The sequence below is a fragment of the Vicugna pacos genome, chromosome 1 (assembly GCF_048564905.1).
Source record: "Vicugna pacos chromosome 1, VicPac4, whole genome shotgun sequence".
Classification (NCBI taxonomy): Eukaryota; Metazoa; Chordata; class Mammalia; order Artiodactyla; family Camelidae; genus Vicugna; species Vicugna pacos.
In genome coordinates, this window is record NC_132987.1 from 124,227,088 (window position 1) to 124,243,940 (window position 16,853).

The window sequence follows — 16,853 nt, forward strand, 5'->3', positions numbered from 1 at the left end:
CCTTGCAAAGTCACTGCCAGGGTGTCAGAAACGCCAGTGTTCACGTCAAAGGTTGTCAGAAAGGCAGGAGAGGAAAAAAGCCTCCGGGGAGACGAGGCAGTCTGAGGTGCTGCTCCCGAGAAAGTTACTGCCAAGTGGCTCCTGTTTCCTTCTTTCTGAACTTGGGAGCGCGGTGTCTAGACGCTCGTCTGCAGGCTGCTGGCCAGACACTCCCACTGCCTCCCTGGCCTCTCCAGGGTGGGGCTCAGGACCTCTCAGCCAGTATCGGGGATGAGTTTGCCCCCGGAGGCAGCTTTGGCAGCCCGTGGCAGGGCTGTGTCTCCAGTCCCCATGGGTGGAGGACACTGGAAGCTGGCCCAGGGGTCACCGAGGTTAGTGGGGGGGGCAGTGATACTGGTGGCAGGGACACAGAAGGAAGCCCATTTGGGGCACAGCCGTGCAGAGGCCTCTGCCCGCCCCTGCTTCCCATGTCTGTCCGCCCCCTCTTCCTGGCTCCCCCGACCCTCTGCTCCTGAGTTTGCCCTGGTCTGACTGCCTCTCCTGCTGCACTCTTTGTGCTGAAATTAGAAGCCTATTAACAAGTAGATCCGTTGACTTCATAAAGTCCTACGTTATGCAGTCAAACCTTTGATTCTGAGGACCCTGGTGGCTTCCTAAAGCCCCGGCCTGTCCCTGGTAGGTGACAGCTGTCCCCACCAGGCCTAGAGGAACCGACGTAGCAGCACAAGGTGTGGGCGTGCGCCAGGCCGGTGCAGAATTGGAACCCTGCAGGCTGGTCTGGGCGCCCCCACCCCAGCCCCAGGCTGCTCCCGCCCCATCATGCAGGCGGCTTCTCAGAGAGCTGTCAGTCAGGGCTCAGGAAAGCCGGTAAAAACGGGCCCTATTCTGATGGAGACCAGGATTCTCAGGGTCAGGTGACCCAACTCTGGGATGTCCCTACGTGGCACTGTCATCGTCCCCTGGGTGGGTCCATGCTGACCCTTAGACTGCCCCTCTTCCACCTCCCAGGAGCTTGTGACGGGGTCCCTGGTGGCCCACCCCGCCCCTCCCTGCCTCGGTTTACTCCTTTTCCTGTCATCTACTTTTAGGGTGCCAAGGGCAACATGGGGGAGCCCGGAGAGCCTGGACAGAAGGGACGACAGGTGAGTGTGCTCTCCACCCTGCCCTGCTGGCCCCAGCTCCCCAAGGCTGGGATTATATTCATGGCCCTTTGTTCTTCCACAGGGAGACCCAGGCATCGAAGGCCCCATTGGATTTCCCGGACCCAAGGCAAGTTGCTGCTCACCCTGACCTGGGGGGACACAGGGACAAGCCGAGGGCCAGTGGGGGCAGGATGTGTCCAGCACAGCCCACCATCCCCGCCTCTGACCCAAGGGAGTGAAGAGCTTCTGTTTTTCCAACGTCGTCCCCAAACCAAGCGTCCAGCCTGAGCCCTGGTGGCCTTCTTCTCCTGGGCCTGCTTGGTCCCAGCGCACACACATGCCCTGCTAACCCTGCTTTTCTTTCCTTCCGACCTCAGGGTGTTCCTGGTTTCAAAGGAGAGAAGGTGAGATTCCACTCTGAGCGGCCAGACCTCCCAGCCGAGCTCCAGCCTTGGCCCCACCCCTCAGCTGTGGTCCCTTCCCTCTGCGAGCCTGGGGTCCCTGCTGGGGCACGAGACCCAGCATTGTGCGGGCAGTGGCCTTCTGGGGTCCCTCTGGCCTCGTGTTTGGTCCGAGGGCAGGCCTGGGCCCCTGAGGCAGCGGCGTCTGTGATGCTGGAGACCAGAGCTAACCAACCCATTTCCTCCTGCGCAGGGCGAGTTTGGCGCCGATGGGCGGAAGGTGAGCAGACAGGTGGACTGGGTCGGTGGGCCCCCCTTCCCGCAGGGAGGGAAGGACTGCCAGGGGTAACAGAGTCCCTCCTTCCCTCTCCCCCAGGGCGCCCCTGGCCTGGCCGGCAAGAACGGGACCGATGGACAGAAGGTAGGGGGTGTGGGGCTCCGTCCCTGGGTGGGGCGGGAGTGCCTGCCAGCATTTCCAAGTCACAAGAACCAGCACGACCCCCTCGAGACTCAGTCCTTCTGGAGCCTGGACCTCTGGGCCCCACCGTCCACGCCCACAGTCCGTGGCTTGGGCGGCCCCAGGTTGCACCTCGCCGGTGGACACAGGGCGAACAGAAACATTGCAGGAGCACGAGGGGACACCTGCTCCTGACAAGCAAGGCCCAGCCGTCAGGAGTATCCCAGTCTGGCCTGCAGAGCCCGCCTCGGCCCGAGTGGCAGTTCACACTCACACACAGGCTCACATGCTCTCACACGTCACACCGCAGACTGCAGGCCCCGCACAGGTGCCGCCTGACAGTCAAGCCACTGATGCGCACGCCCCACGGCAGTCGCCCATTCCCCTTCCCCCCGAATGCCCCACTGACAAATCTTCTGCCCCCTCTTCCCCTTCAGGGCAAGTTGGGGCGCATCGGACCTCCTGGCTGCAAGGGAGACCCCGGGGACCGGGTGAGCACAGCGTGGCAGCTTTGCTTGAGCCCTTGGCCCTGGTTGGGGTCACAACCTGACCAGATGACCTTGGGCGCTCCTGGGTCAGGTCAAGGGTGGCTGCTCCAAGTCCTGAGGGGCTCCCATGTGGGCAGCTTGGTGGTGGTCCCACCGAGGCCTAGGGGGGTCCCAGCAGCCAGTCAGACGACAGGGTGCTGGTCACCCTCCCCCTCGTCAGCTGGCTCTGGGTTCACAGGGAGAACGCAAGGGCTGCTCTGGGTAGCAACCCTAGCACAACCCGCCCTCTACTTGCAGGGCCCCGATGGTTACGTGGGAGAAGCAGGCAGCCCTGGGGAGCGAGGAGACCAAGGCGCCAAGGTAGGTGGCCTGGCCAAGGCAGTGTGCTGGCCAGAGCAGACTAGGGCCTCCCCTGCCTGCAGCTCCAGGCCTCTGGGGAGGGGGGAGCCTGGCCGAGACACCCAGCAGATCGGGCGGGGGCTGTGGGTGCCCCAACACGGGGCAGGCTCCACGGACATGGGACAGGAGGCACGTGCCCCTAGCACCGCCGGGTCCTGCCCTGCTGCCAGGATCGGAGGGACATGAGTCTGATTTCTCCAAACCCTTCCAGGGGGACGCCGGCCGCCCAGGACGCAGAGGGCCCCCAGGGGAAAGCGGGGCAAAAGGAAGCAAGGCAAGTGTTCCTGGCGGGTCCCCGCTTTTGCACCCCAGCCGTCACCAGCGGTGCCTGAGGCAGGGGGGGGCAGGAAGGCCAGCCTCTCCATCCCCACTGCCAGATGCCCGGGCAGACCACACCCCGAGGCAAACATGGTCTCACCTGAGGCGGGGGCACAGCAGGCTGGGCTCTCAGGGCCCCTCAGCAGGCGCTCCCCACAAGCCGCCCGCACGCGGCCAGGTTGTGCCACCATGCCCAAGCTGTCTCCTCTCTGCAGGGCTATCAAGGCAACAACGGATCCCCGGGGAGTCCCGGCGTGAAAGGAGCCAAGGGTGGGCCTGGGCCCCGAGGACCCAAAGGCGAACCCGTGAGTTCACCTTCTCCCACAGGCCCTGGGGCCAGAGCTTGGCACAGTGGCGAGGCGGGCAGCTCCCTCCAGGCCCAGCCCGCCTGCCTCACCCTCCTGCGACTTCCCTCAGCACACACCCTGCTCAGGCCCCTACAAACCCCGTGTGCTCGGGCTCCTCCAGTGTGCCTCTCTGTCCCCTCACAGCAGACCCCAGGAAGGGCCGCCTAGCCATGCCCCGCCAGACACTCATTGCCAGGGAAGTGGCCCTGTGTTCCCACCTTGCCCCCTGGGAGGACACTGCCAAGGGCCAAACCTAGACCCAAGCCCTGTGGTCCCGCACAGGGGCCCTACCCAGCCCTCCCCTAGTGTCCTGTCGCGGGATGGGTGGGGCCCAGCCCCGGGGCTGGTCCTCACAGGGGACACATCCCGAGGCCTGGCCTAACCCAGAAGGAAACTGAGTGACTTCAGGGACAGCTGGTCCAAGCTAGGTCCTAATCTTGTCACCTAAACTCCTGGGCAAGCTGACCAGCCCTCGTCAGTTCCTGAACCCTTGGCTGGGCCAAGCCGCCCAGCAGAGGACAGTGTCTATGCTGAAGCCTTCTGGAGGGAACCCAGACCCCAAAACCAAAGTGCTTGTGGGCAGAACAGAGTGTGGGGTTCCTGTGAGGTCCCCACCATCAGGGCCCTCCCCCACATGCCTGTTCTCTGCAGGGGCGCAGGGGAGACCCCGGAACCAAGGGTGGCCCAGGCAGCAACGGCCCCAAGGGTGAGAAGGTGAGTGTCCACATTTTCGGCCATGTCTGCGTCTACACAGGGGTCTCATCTTGGTGCCAGCAGGGCGCCTATGACAAGGGATGACCAAAACCCCCTCCAAGGTCCACCTAGGAGAACAAAGGCGACCCCTGGAGTCTGACTATTGGGGTGCACACCCTGCAGGGTCTGGGAGAGCAGGAGGCAGACAGGTTGGCCCTCACTGGCACTCCTGGCTGAGGGGCCTGGGCAGGACCAGGTCCATGCGTCCGTGCACAGCTGTGCAGTCTGTGTACTGCTCCACCCCACAGCATCCCACCACACACGCGCGCCTCTGTAGCTGATGCAGGTCTTGGTCTCTGTGGTGAAATCTGAGGGCAGCCAGTTCCCTGTGAGACGTGGGTGAAGGGCCCCAAGGAGGGGCTTCCTCCTCCGGGAGACGAATGGTGGCCCCCGCCTGTGCTGCATGAGGCTGGGTGGGCAAGGCTGCTGTTACAGCGTCGCCCTCAGTCTGGGGCCTCCTCCCCAGGGAGTTAAATGGTCCCCTGTCCTCACTTCCCCCACATGTGCCCCAGACTAATCTGGCCTCTCTTCTCACAGGGGGACCCTGGCCCTGAGGGGCCCCGGGGCCTGGCTGGAGAGGTTGGCAACAAAGGGGCCAAGGTAAGTGGGGCGATGGGTGGGCTGTCAGAAAGACCATGTGCCTTCCTAGGGTGGCACCCAGCTCCCTGGCTGGAGGGGCTGCACCTAGGACCCCGTCTACCCCTCTCCTGCCCGTACCCTTGCAGACCCTTCCCGGGGCCGCTGTGGTCAGGGCTGGGGATCTCCTGGAGAGCAACAGGGCCCTGCCCTTGCCAGTGTTGACGGTGATTGAAGCATCCTCATTCCCTTTCTTTCCAGGGAGACCGAGGCTTACCTGGACCCAGAGGCCCCCAGGGGGCTCTCGGGGAGCCTGGGAAGCAGGTCAGTAGCAGGACGCCAGGGAGGGCCCATGACTCTGGGGCCCAAGCCCCTCACTGCCCTTCGACCTTATTGTCCCCCTCCCCTCCCCTGCAGTCCACTTGGGTCCTCATGCCCTCAGGCAGGATACTGTCCTCATGGTAAACTTGGGCAGTGGGACAGGAGGCCAAGGGCCCCCATGTACCTCACACCCTCATCCTGCCTTGAGGGGTCCAACTTTACCAGGTGGAGCACGCAAGGGAGAGGTGGTGTGGGGCCTGGGACAGGGCAGGTGGAGAGGACAGACCCACAGGGCAGCAGTGTTGTCTGGGGGTCAGAGCTGGATACGGTCAGTTCCCATCTGTGCCAACTCCCTGCTTCCTCTCTGCTTTCAGGGATCTCGGGGAGACCCTGGTGACGCTGGTCCCCGCGGAGATTCAGGACAGCCTGGCCCTAAGGTATGCGCTCTTCCCACCTGGCGGGATGAGCCTGGGGATGCCTGAGCCCCCACCAAGCTTCTGGGAGCATGCCAGGCCCAGCCTCCTTGCTGTGGGAGGATATCAGGGGGCCACGCAGCACCCCGGGCCCGTGTTCTCACGCTCAGGGACGGCAGGTCCTCCCAAGACCTGGCCCCGCACATGCGGCCCCTCTCCCACCCAGTCCAAGCCGACAGCTCATCCTCCACCTCTCCCACTGGATCTGCCCTGACCGGCCTCCCTTGTCCTCCAGGGAGACCCCGGCAGGCCTGGATTCAGCTACCCTGGACCCCGAGGAGCACCTGTAAGTCCTGGCAGGCAAGAGGGACACGAGGGAGGGGGCGGACATTGTCGGGAGAGCCCTGACTAGAAAGGTTCCTGCTAGTGCCGCCCAGAGCCTCCCACCTGGGGCGCGAGGCGAGGCTGGGGAGGGCTCGGGGTGCTGTCAGGAGCAGAGGCAGGACCCCCAGGAGTCGTTGCAGGCTTCCTCTGGCACCTGCGTGGCTTTGTACAGATTTCGATGACCAAGCCCACCCGAGAGGGAAGGGAGGGGCTGCGGAGAGCTGGGCGGGACGCCCCCGGCTGTTCAGCCCTGGGTCCCGTGTCCAGTGACCCCCCGTGCTTGCTTCCCAGGGAGACAAAGGCGAGCCTGGACCCCGCGGCCCTGAGGTACGTACTATGGGGTGGTCTGCTCATCTGAGTCGCTAGTGGGAGCCGGCCATGCTCTAGTCTCTTTCAGACTGAAAACCTGGGCCTGCCTGAAACGCCACGTGCAGTTGCATGTAACTGACCCGCACTTCCAGGCTAGGGTTCTCCTGAAAAAAGCATGTCCCTCCCAGGCAGATCACCGGAGGTCTGGGGGCCGGGTGGGAGCAATGCTGAGCTCTCCACACTGTTAACGCGGGCGTCCTCTGTCGCAGGGCGGCAGAGGTGACTTTGGCTCCAAAGGACAACCCGGGAGGAAGGGCCAGAAGGGTGAGCCTGTAAGTACCTCCTGGCCAGTCAAGCCGCAGCCCAGGGCAGGGCCACGTGTGGGGACCTCCCAGAGTGTTGCTGGAGCCCACCTGCCCTTTTGCTTCTCAGGCAGATCCTGGTCCCCCTGGTGAGCCAGGCCCTCGGGGGCAGAGAGGAGCCCCAGGACCCGAGGTAGGTCAGTTGCGTGTCCCGTCGGCCCTCAGGCCACAGCCCCTGGGCCAGCCAGGCCAACAGGCACTCTGACCCATGGCGTCAGTGTGCAGGGGCCTGCAGGGCCCTCATGAGAATAAGTCGGGCCCTTCTGGCCTCGGCCATGACAAGTGTTACCTCTCACTCACTGCCACCCTTCCTCCTCCAGGGAGAGCCTGGCCCCCCAGGAGACCCTGGCCTCACGGTAGGTGTCAGCGGGCGATGGAATCAGTGTCCTCCTCCCTCCTAAAATTTGAAAGAAAAGGCAGAGGGGCAGGTTAGAGGTCAGCGGGGCGGGGTCAGAGCATGAGGTCAACGGGGCCACAGACTTCCTGCAGTAGCACCTCCCAGCTGGGCCGGGACTCACCTGGCTGTGTTGCAGGAGTGCGACGTTATGACCTACGTGAGGGAGACTTGCGGGTGCTGTGGTGAGTTGTGGCCCCCATGTGGTGGGGGAGCTGGGCCACCATGGATGGGCTGGGCACTTGTGTCCTTGCGGGCTCTTGTCCAGGGTTCAGGGTCATCGTCCGAGGTCTGTCCTCCCGCTCATGGCCACTGTTCCCCACGGTGTACCTGGCTGCACGCCCAGCGTCCAGGGGTGCCTCCCGGTGCCAGGGGTCAGTGCTGTCACCCCTCACCCTGCTCACCCCGTCCCCCACGCACCCTGTCCACGGACACACACACTCACCCCACTCACCGAGCCCCTCCCATTCACCCCGCCCCGCTGGCCCCGCCCCCCGCTCACCCCACCCCTCTCCCTTCCCCCCCGCCCCCGCAGACTGTGAGAAGCGCTGCGGTGCCCTGGACGTGGTGTTCGTCATCGACAGCTCCGAGAGCATCGGCTACACCAACTTCACCCTGGAGAAGAACTTCGTCATCAATGTGGTCAACAGGCTGGGGGCCATCGCCAAGGATCCCAAGTCGGAGACGGGTCAGCTGCACGGCGGTTGGCGGGGGGCGGAGACGGGGGTTGTCCGGTGGGGCAGGGTTGCGCCAGGCCTCACTCTTGAGCAGAGGGACCGGTCACCAGAGAGTGTGGACAAATTCAAAGGAGGGGTCTCCGAGGGGGTCTCAGCTCTGCCAAGGGCCCACCTCTCATGCCTGCCAACCTGCAGGGACCCGCGTGGGCGTCGTGCAGTACAGCCACGAGGGCACCTTCGAGGCCATCCAGCTGGACGATGAGCGCATCGACTCACTGTCCAGTTTCAAGGAGGCCGTCAAGAACCTCGAGTGGATTGCCGGCGGCACCTGGACGCCCTCGGCCCTCAAGTTCGCCTACAACCAGCTCATCAAGGAGAGCCGGCGCCAGAAGACCCGCGTGTTCGCGGTGGTCCTCACGGATGGCCGCCATGACCCCCGGGACGACGACCTCAACCTGCGGGCGCTGTGCAACCACGACGTCACGGTGACGGCCATCGGCATCGGGGACATGTTCCACGAGAAGCATGAGAGCGAGAACCTGTACTCCATCGCCTGCGACAACCCGCAGCAGGTGCGCAACATGACGCTCTTCTCCGACCTGGTGGCCGAGAAGTTCATCGATGACATGGAGGACGTCCTGTGCCCGGGTGAGCATGTGGCCCGGCCCAAGGAGGCTGGGGACGTGGCCAGGGAAGGGGCCGGGGGCTGCTGAGGGAGCCCGCCACGACCCCCGACTCTTCTCCTCTCTCCTAGACCCCCAGATCGTGTGCCCGGACCTTCCCTGCCAAACAGGTAACAGAGGGCGACGCTGAGCCCCGCCCCCACGAGAGCCTGCCGCCCAGGGCTGGGGGGAAGGGCCGTGCGGGGACCCCAGGAAGTGCCCCTGTGGGTCTGGGTCTGCCATGAGAAATCTGATTGCAGACCTCGGGTTCCCGGGCCTCCAGGACCCCAGCACTAGGAGGAGAAGGCTGGAGGGTACAGTTGGTACCTAGAGCCCCTAGGTCACCCTACTCACCTGGTACATGCAGAGAGGGGGTCCATCACTGCGCCGGGCTCTCCGGGCCCTGGTCTCAAACACAGATTCACAGCCTCCACGGCTGAGGTGCCCAGAGGGACCGACACCCCAGGGGACTTCCGGTTCCCGCAGGCCAAAGTACTGGATCCAGTAAACAAAATGGCTGGTGTTAAACCCTCCCAGAGGCAAATGCATCACCAGCCACTGCAGCTGCATGCTGGCCTCTGAACTGACAGCCGTAGTGGCTGTGGTCTGATCTTCCCTCTGGAAGCGGACACCTTTAGGGGGCTTCAGCCCCTCCCCCCACACCCTTCCTGACCAATGACATGGTTGCACTGGTGTGGGAGGCTCAAGGCTGGGGATGCTGGAGACTATCCCCAGAGTGTCCCATGGGGATGGGGAAGGGGCAGGATGGTGTCGCCCACCTCCGCTGGGCATCGCACTCCTGCCTCCGCAGCTCTGCTGCGGTGACTGGGCCTTGGAGCCCACGGGGGTTGCCCTAGGCACCAGGAGACGAGCCCCGCGACAAGCCCTGTCCTCACCAGCTCTGGGCCTGGAGCCAACATGGACTATCCCCCTGAGCCCTGGGTGCGGGGCCTGTCAGAGCGCCAGGGTGGGACCCCCAGAGCCAGCTGGGGGCAGGCCACCACGGCCAGGGTTGGGCTGGGCTGTGCTGGCAGGTCCAGCATGGCGGGAACCGCGGGTCCTGCGTCCACATCCACGTCTGCCACGAGGTCACACTTCCCGGGCCTGGGCGGGCTCCTCCCAGGCGTCAGGTGGGCCCCTGGGCAGATTCAAAGGTGCCAAGGGGGCCCAAGAGGAGGGGCTGTGCTGAGTTGGGGACCGGGGCCCCCACACATACTCTGACAGAGAACTTCCAAGGAAACGCTCACCAAGGTTACACCAGCGATCATGCCATGGCCGTCGGCGAGCTGTGGGGTCGTCCCAGAGACGACCTGGGCCCGCGGTGCCGAGCCAGCTGGAGATGGCTGTGTGAGGCGCCCAGAAGCACCCGAAGCCCCAGAGGCTGGCCCAGGAGCACCAACCCCAGCCTCTGCCTGGGCCAAAGGGGCTGGGTCCGCACAGAGGCCCAGCCAACCTATGGGCTGTGCCCCCATGCTCAGGGCACCCGGGGTCCCCCAGGGGGAGTCCTGCAGTCAGCTTGGTCCCTGGACGGCAGAAACCTGACTCCAGCCCCTGGCGCCAGGGCCCAGCGGTGAGTTTGGTGGGAAAGCTTTGTCACGAGAACAAAGTCAGCTGAGGCCTCTGTGGGTGTTCCTTATCAGGTTGAGGGCGCCCCCCCCCCCCGTCACGAGAGGCTTTCCCGTGATCGGGTGTGGGCTTCTGAGTTGCTGTTCGTCGCACCTGTTGGTATGGTCAGTGGGCTTTCTTCTTCAGCTTGTTGGTGAACGGCGGTCATTGAGTTTTGAGTGTTGAACCAGCCTTACAGACCTGGGACAGAGCCCACTTGGTGGTGGTGTCTGAATGTTATGGTGTATTGCTTTGCTAGTGTTTCGTTAAGGGTTTTTGCATCTGTGTTCATGAGAGAGCTTGGGCTGCAGTGGCCTTTCTTGTGATGTCTTTGGTTTCGATGCTGGAGTAGCACCAGCCCGCAGCACAGTGATCTTGCTTCTCCTGAGCCTCCAGGACCCAACAATGCAAGGGACCAGCCCCTTGGAGACCCCTACCGTTTTTTTCCTAACTACCACTAAACTCACAAGCTCATTCTCCTTTAAAGCAGTTAGAAATTTCCAAGTAAATTAGACGTTGTGACTAGCGGGGAAGAAAGCAGACAGAACTATAGAATATACTTCTACAAATGACCTTCTTGACACGAGTGACTCCAGCACGCAGAAGGCTGAGCAAACGGGGTGCCTGATGGATGCCGCCAGCTCTGGCACAGCCCTGCCCTTCTGGGCCAAACGGCCCCATCCACCCAGACGCCCAGCCACGTCTGAGCTTAGACCAGGCCAAGGGCAGCTCCCCTGGGGCAGAACCATGAGGCCGTGAAAGAGAAACAAAGCCGGACCCCAGTCAGAGGCGGCAAAGGCAGCTTTTTTCCATGACAGCTGCTGCAGGAAGCTGAGCCCAGCATCCCCAGACCCAGGCAGGAGGCTCTCGGAAGGCGGGCGCCCTGGAGGGGAGGCACAAGGGCGGGGTGGGGGCCACGTGACCAGGCCACCCGGGTGGGCTAACTGGACGTGCCCAGAGGTACCCTGAGGGCAGGAGGCAGTGGTGCACTGAGCAAGGCGCCGGAGGTTGGGCCCTGACCTCCCCAGGGACGGGACGGGGAGAGAGTGAGTGTCCGCTCCCTGGTCCCGGGGAGACGGCCCTGGGCGGGGAGAGGTACGTCTGAAGGGCAGAGGAGGACTCATCACCAGGAGCGGCCAAGGTAACTGCTCTGAGAGGGGCCCCTGCCTGTCACCAGGTCTGGGCTGGGACCGGCAGGAACTTCACCTGGCAGCACTGAGCATGTTGAGGGGCCCGGGGTGGCCCCGGGGCAGCGCCTTGAGCAGGCAGCCACTGCCCGAGCCCAGTCTGCCTCAGCTCAGCCGTTTGTGCCGAGAGCCCTGCGGTTCTCCAGCTTTTGTCCCTCCGAGTCCGTGCTGTGCTGCTGGCTCAACACCCTGGTTATTTAGCTCTGGCACCCAAGCCGACAGCAGGGGAGCTACAGCCTCCCGGCTCCTCGTCCAACCCCCTCACTGAGCCTAGTCCACGTTGCTGGCTTTGGTCCTTCCTCGTCTCCGAGGAGAGAGGTGGCCGGAAACCCACTCACGCTGACCAAGTCCCTTAAAGCCTTCTCTGGAATCCCTGCAGATGGACCACGGCCTGGTGGCGAGCCCCCGGTCACCTTCCTCCGCACGGAAGAGGGCCCGGATGCCTCCTTCCCCAGGACCATCCCCCTGATCCAACAGTTGCTAAACGCCACGGAGCTCACGCAGGACCCAGCCGCCTACTCCAGGCTGGTGGCCGTGCTGGTCTACACCGCGGAGAGGGCCAAGTTCGCCACAGGAGGCGAGCGGCAGGACTGGATGGATCTGTTCATTGACACCTTTAAGCTGGTGCACAGGGACATCGTGGGGGACCCTGAGACCGCGCTGGCACTCTGCTGAAGCCACGGGCACAGCCCCTACCCGGCTACACTAGCTCCGGGGGCTGCCTCCATTGTACTGGGTGCTTAAGCTAATAGGAACCTGTTCTCTCAGTATGGAGGCCAGAAGTCCAAAACCAAGGTGTCCTAGGGCCGCACCCCTCGGGCCTCCAGCTGCTATGTCTGCCTCCGTGGCCACATGGCCTCTCCCCTTCCATAGCCCAGCCTCTCTGCCTCCCTTTTATAGGGACACTTGTGGTGGCATTTAGGGCCAGATAGTCCAGGACAGTCTCCCCATCTCATGGTCTGTAATTTAATCCCATCTTCAAAGTCCTTTCTGCCATATAAGGTCCTAGCCACAGGCTCCAGAATCAGGACGTGCGCATCTTTTAGGGCCATTACTGAGCCAAAAAGAAAGACGTGAGAGCAGAGCCTCATAAAGAACCCCGAGTCCTCTGAGCCCGAGGTCACTACATACGCGTTTCTGTAGCCATGTTGGCTGATCCATCGAGGAAGGCTCCCCCCAGACCAGCGACCCCTGCACACTTGACTCTGCTTGCCTGGACTTAGAGGTCCAGGGACATGAGAGAACGCCCCAGCTGTGTGGGTTTTAATCAGAAGCTGCTCCTCATTCGCTCTGCCACCAAGATAAGCTGCACCATTAATAAGCTCTTTAAAAACACGCCCGCGAGGAACACTCACTCCTCCGCCGATAGCCCAGCACTGAGGAGACACTCCCAGAAGTGTCCTTCACGTGCTGGGAGCTCATCTCAAACTTTCTATAAAAGCTGGAAAACAAGGAGCGTGACTGTGTGCTGCGGTCAGCGACTTGCTGGGGTGAACTGCTTGCTCGCCTGGACCCAGGGTGGCCGTGCAGGGGGCCCTGGCGCCTGCGGGGCCCAGGCAGGATCCTGACACCCTTGTGGTTGGTGCCACGGGTCACCTCCTTCTGATGGGATCCCTGAGCTCCCGGCCCCAGTCAGCACGCCTGGGCTGTGACCAAGACCTCTCCCGCCTGGTCAGGAGAGGTGCCCAAGGGGCTTAGGAGCTGGCCCCACGCAGGAGGGCCAGCCCCCTTCCTACCCAGCCGCACTGGCGGTTAGAATTGGGATCTCGGCAGTGTCCCGGGGGAGGGGCTTGGCTGCATGCTCTTGGTGTTTGGACGGAGACCCAGCCTGTGGTCCCACACGTGGAGTGGGTTTTCAGGCAGTGCAGTGGTGCCCACGTCCCCCAGAGGTCGGGCCTCAGCACTGACTGCAGCCTTGTCCCCGTGCTGTCCAGCCTTTCCAGGGCTGGTGACTGTCCAAATGGGGACAAGGGTCTCCTCAGGTAACCTGGGCTGCAGCAGGGGGCACTGCCCACTACAGCCTTTTCCAGTCAGAGAGGACACAGGCCCATTCCCTGTCTGATGCTCCCAGGGCCAGGAGAGATGTGGCCTGGCCAGCACTAGGCAGCTTTGGGAAGCAGGGAGTGAGGGGGCTCATGGCCAGAGGTGGGCCCGTGCATCTGGGCGTCCTCATGAGGTCCTTCTACACAATCACAGATGTGATGACAGCCTTTCTCTTTCCCACCCCCACTCCCCGCAGACCGTGGCCCTTTTGGGCTTATCCAGTTCTTGGGCCAAAAGAAGGGGCTTTACTGACCCCTTCCAGCCTGCCCACGAGGGCCTGGAGGAGGCCACTGGTCAGAGATGGTGCTGGGAGGGTGGACGGGGGCCCCTCAGCCTCCGTTTTGGAGACATTTTCCCATGGGAGCACAACCAGGAGAGATGCGTCTGTCCCAGGGAGACCGGATGGGAGCCTGGACCCCTGTCCTGGGTGCTGGGGGGTGGAAGGCTCCCAACCACGGGTGACCTTGGGTGAAGCCCCAGCAGTCTGAGTGGCTCCTGTGGGCGGGGCGCATGAAGAGCTGGGTGCTGGCCTGGCACCCGGGCCTCACCTGGATCGCCTGCGCACCACCCCGTCTCACCCGCAGAGCTGTACGTGGCCCAGTGCACACAGCGGCCTGTGGACATCGTCTTCCTGCTGGACGGCTCGGAGCGGCTAGGCGAGCAGAACTTCCACAAGGCGCGGCGCTTCGTGGAGGAGGTGTCCCGGCGGCTGACACTGGCACGCAGGGACGACGACCCACTCAACGCGCGCGTGGCGCTGCTGCAGTTCGGGGGCCCACGCGAGCAGCAGGTGGCCTTCCCGCTGACCTCCAACCTGACGGTCATCCAGGAGGCGCTGGCGAGCGCGCGCTACCTCAACTCCTTCTCGCACGTGGGCGCGGGCATCGTGCACGCCATCAACCAGGTGGTGCTGGGCGCGCAGGCGGGGGTGCGCCGCCACGCCGAGCTCTCCTTTGTGTTCCTCACGGACGGCGTCACGGGCAACGACAGCCTGGAAGAGGCGGTGCACTCCATGCGCAAGCAGAACGTGGTGCCCACCGTGGTGGCCGTGGGCAGTGACGTGGACGCCGATGTGCTGTCCAAGATCAGCCTGGGCGACGCAGCTGCCGTCTTCCGCGAGAAGGACTACGACAGCTTGGCCCAGCCTGGCTTCTTCGACAGGTTCATCCGCTGGATCTGCTAGCCCCCCTCCCCCCGCGCCCCGCCCTGCCCTCCCCCGCACGCCCGCCCCCGGCCCCCAGTCCTGCGGGCGCTGTCCTCCTGTCCGTGGTGCTACTCAGACCCCACTGAGAGGTCCAGCGCGGGGAGGACTGTCTCCTCACATGTGGGTGTAAAATCAGAAACAGAGGACCCCGCACCCCCCACTCGGGCTCCTGGCGCCCTGGGCACCGCCCAGCCCATATCCCTTCTCTGCATCCACCCACTGCCCACTCCCCACGCCCTCCCAGGACCCCAGAGGCTTCCTGGGGTTCACTGGGGGGCCCCGTCTCCCTCAGCCAAGCCTCATTACCAGACTCGACCTCCCCTCTGGCGCCCTCCAGAGGCTCTCTGCTGGCCCCTCCAGCCCTCCTAGCCCTGCTCCCGGGTCTCCACTTCACCTCTGGGGGTTACCTGCCGCCATCAGACTCAGCTGTGACAGCAGACCCTGCATGCCCCTATGTGCACACACCCCAGTCCAATAAAGGCTTTGAAACCCCTCTTGCTCCCCAGCTTCCAAGTGTCTGTGCCAAGGGGGTGCTGAGGCCATGCAAGTAATCCCCAGGACTGATCATACCCCCGGGACCCCCCAGTTGCTTTGTGCACCCAGATGTGCCAAGCCTGGCCTCCTGTCCTGCCAGGCAGGTGCTGCCTCCAGGCACTGGCCACCACACCCTCAAGGGTACAAACTGGACAGTATCAATTCTGGACTCCACCTTCGTCCAGTTGGCTTTGAGCTGAAAACAATGTACTTGGTTAGTGGAGTCTCTGTCTGTCCCCAGACCAGCGCCAGAGCACTTTAGGGATGTGGGTGGTTTGCATGAGGAAATTTTGTGGACAGAGAGAGAGAGAGACGGGAGAGTGAGGATGGGTGATAGATAGGTGACTGAGAGATAAATAGGTGACATGATGAATGGACAAGTGATGGACACGAAGGGGACACATGCACACATGAGCAGGACAGAGAAGCAGAGAGAGATGGATGAGAAGTGAGACACAGAGTCTTGGTTTGTGGCCACTTCAGGGACTCTTACTTTTAAGCTCACTCTGTCAAGTGTCCGGTTAAACCCCTGGCTCTGTATCGTCTGCTGGGGCTGGCCTAACAGAGCGCCACGACCTGGGGCCTGAAACAAGTCTGGAGGCCAGAAGGCCGAGGTCAGGTGCTCGCAGGGCCGCGCCCCTGAGAAGACTCCAGGGAGGGGTCTGTTCCAGGCTCTCCTGTAGTCCCTGGACTTGCAGCGTCACTGGGACACTCTCTCAGTGTTCTCCCCGGGCGTGTCCGTGCCCCCGCTCCTCCCGTGACAAGGACACAGTCGTGCTGGGTTAGGGCCCATTCTGCTCCAGGACAGCCTCAGCTAAACTAATTACAACTGCAGTGACTGTTTCCAAATAAGGCCACATTCTGAGGTCCTGGGGGCTAGGACTTCAGCATACGAATTTGGGGAGGGGGGCGATTCAGCCCAGACCACACTGACACCTTAGTCACCTCCCTCTGGGGTGACCAACTCATTTTGTGGCGCTTCTGCCTCTCCTGTCATCTGCCTGAACAGCCTACAGCTGGAGGGGAGGGCCTCACACCAAGTGCCTTCTCTTCCTCTGCACCCCCTCCATCCCCCCAAAGAACCGTACAAAGTGCCAGCAAGAAAGAGAAGAGTCCAGCAGCCCCAGCCTCAGACAGCAGCGCTGGCGCCTGTGACCGTCAGAGCTCAGGGTGGGGGTGGCAGGGGCCCCTCCCTCCACGTGTCCAGCGTTCTGCCTGCTGGGCCCTGCACAGGGCCCCCTCTTCAGAGCAAGGACGGCCCTCTCTGTGATGCCAGCCCCTCATGTTCAGCCTCCGACCCCAGGAAGGCAGGAACGCCTGTCCCTTTGGAAGGGACTTCAGACGCTGGTGAGCGAGTAGGTGGGGTCCCCCCAGGGTGTGGGCCAGCTTCCAGACCCCAGCGGCAGCTCACAGGGGAACCGAGCCTCCCTGTGGGAAGTGTGTACTTGCGCCAGACGTCCACCTGAAAGCAGATGTGGTCACCACGGAGGAGGGCTGTGCTGGTCAGGGCCAGGGGTCAGGAGGACTCTGGCCTCCCAGGACATGCTTTGTCACAGGCTGGGGGTGGGAGCACCTTTCGGAATGTATGTTGCATTTCACAAGAACCGGTGAAGGGACCATGGGGAAAGGACGAGAGGCTGAAACAAACACGAAGTCAGCCCCTCAGTGCAGACGAGAAAGGGCTCCGGGCCATCTTGTTAAGTGGAACAAAACTCAGCTGTTGATCCGCTCCCTTCACAGAGCAGGGAAGAGTCAAGAGCATGTGTTCATGTGCATTTGTGTTTGCATAAACAAACGCTAAGTGGGCACAAGAGGGAATTCAACGGTTTCCTAAAGAGAATGGAAGGGGCTGGTGGGCACAGGGCAGTGGGGCTTCT

General features: G+C 63.2%; 1 protein-coding gene across 2 annotated transcripts in view; it reads left to right on the plus strand.

Annotated features, from left to right (window-relative positions):
* The window catches only part of COL6A2 (collagen type VI alpha 2 chain), a 28,325-nt gene extending 13,390 nt beyond the window's left edge, over window positions 1–14,935 (plus strand). Inside the window, exons 6-28 of one of the 2 annotated variants that reach the window (XM_072970542.1) lie at window positions 1,089–1,142; window positions 1,225–1,269; window positions 1,520–1,546; window positions 1,797–1,823; window positions 1,920–1,964; window positions 2,438–2,491; window positions 2,786–2,848; window positions 3,099–3,161; window positions 3,421–3,510; window positions 4,204–4,266; window positions 4,843–4,905; window positions 5,143–5,205; window positions 5,577–5,639; window positions 5,911–5,961; window positions 6,291–6,326; window positions 6,578–6,640; window positions 6,741–6,803; window positions 6,991–7,026; window positions 7,204–7,249; window positions 7,600–7,752; window positions 7,937–8,389; window positions 8,496–8,534; window positions 13,823–14,935. In XM_072970542.1, coding sequence (XP_072826643.1) covers window positions 1,089–1,142; window positions 1,225–1,269; window positions 1,520–1,546; window positions 1,797–1,823; window positions 1,920–1,964; window positions 2,438–2,491; window positions 2,786–2,848; window positions 3,099–3,161; window positions 3,421–3,510; window positions 4,204–4,266; window positions 4,843–4,905; window positions 5,143–5,205; window positions 5,577–5,639; window positions 5,911–5,961; window positions 6,291–6,326; window positions 6,578–6,640; window positions 6,741–6,803; window positions 6,991–7,026; window positions 7,204–7,249; window positions 7,600–7,752; window positions 7,937–8,389; window positions 8,496–8,534; window positions 13,823–14,421 — 2,259 coding nt within the window. In that variant the 3' untranslated portion in view covers window positions 14,422–14,935. Of the gene's footprint in view, window positions 1–1,088; window positions 1,143–1,224; window positions 1,270–1,519; window positions 1,547–1,796; window positions 1,824–1,919; window positions 1,965–2,437; window positions 2,492–2,785; window positions 2,849–3,098; window positions 3,162–3,420; window positions 3,511–4,203; window positions 4,267–4,842; window positions 4,906–5,142; window positions 5,206–5,576; window positions 5,640–5,910; window positions 5,962–6,290; window positions 6,327–6,577; window positions 6,641–6,740; window positions 6,804–6,990; window positions 7,027–7,203; window positions 7,250–7,599; window positions 7,753–7,936; window positions 8,390–8,495; window positions 8,535–11,574; window positions 12,649–13,822 lie in introns of those variants that run through there. The other variant, XM_072970546.1, reaches the window with a different exon arrangement.
* Window positions 14,936–16,853: the final 1,918 nt, after the last annotated feature.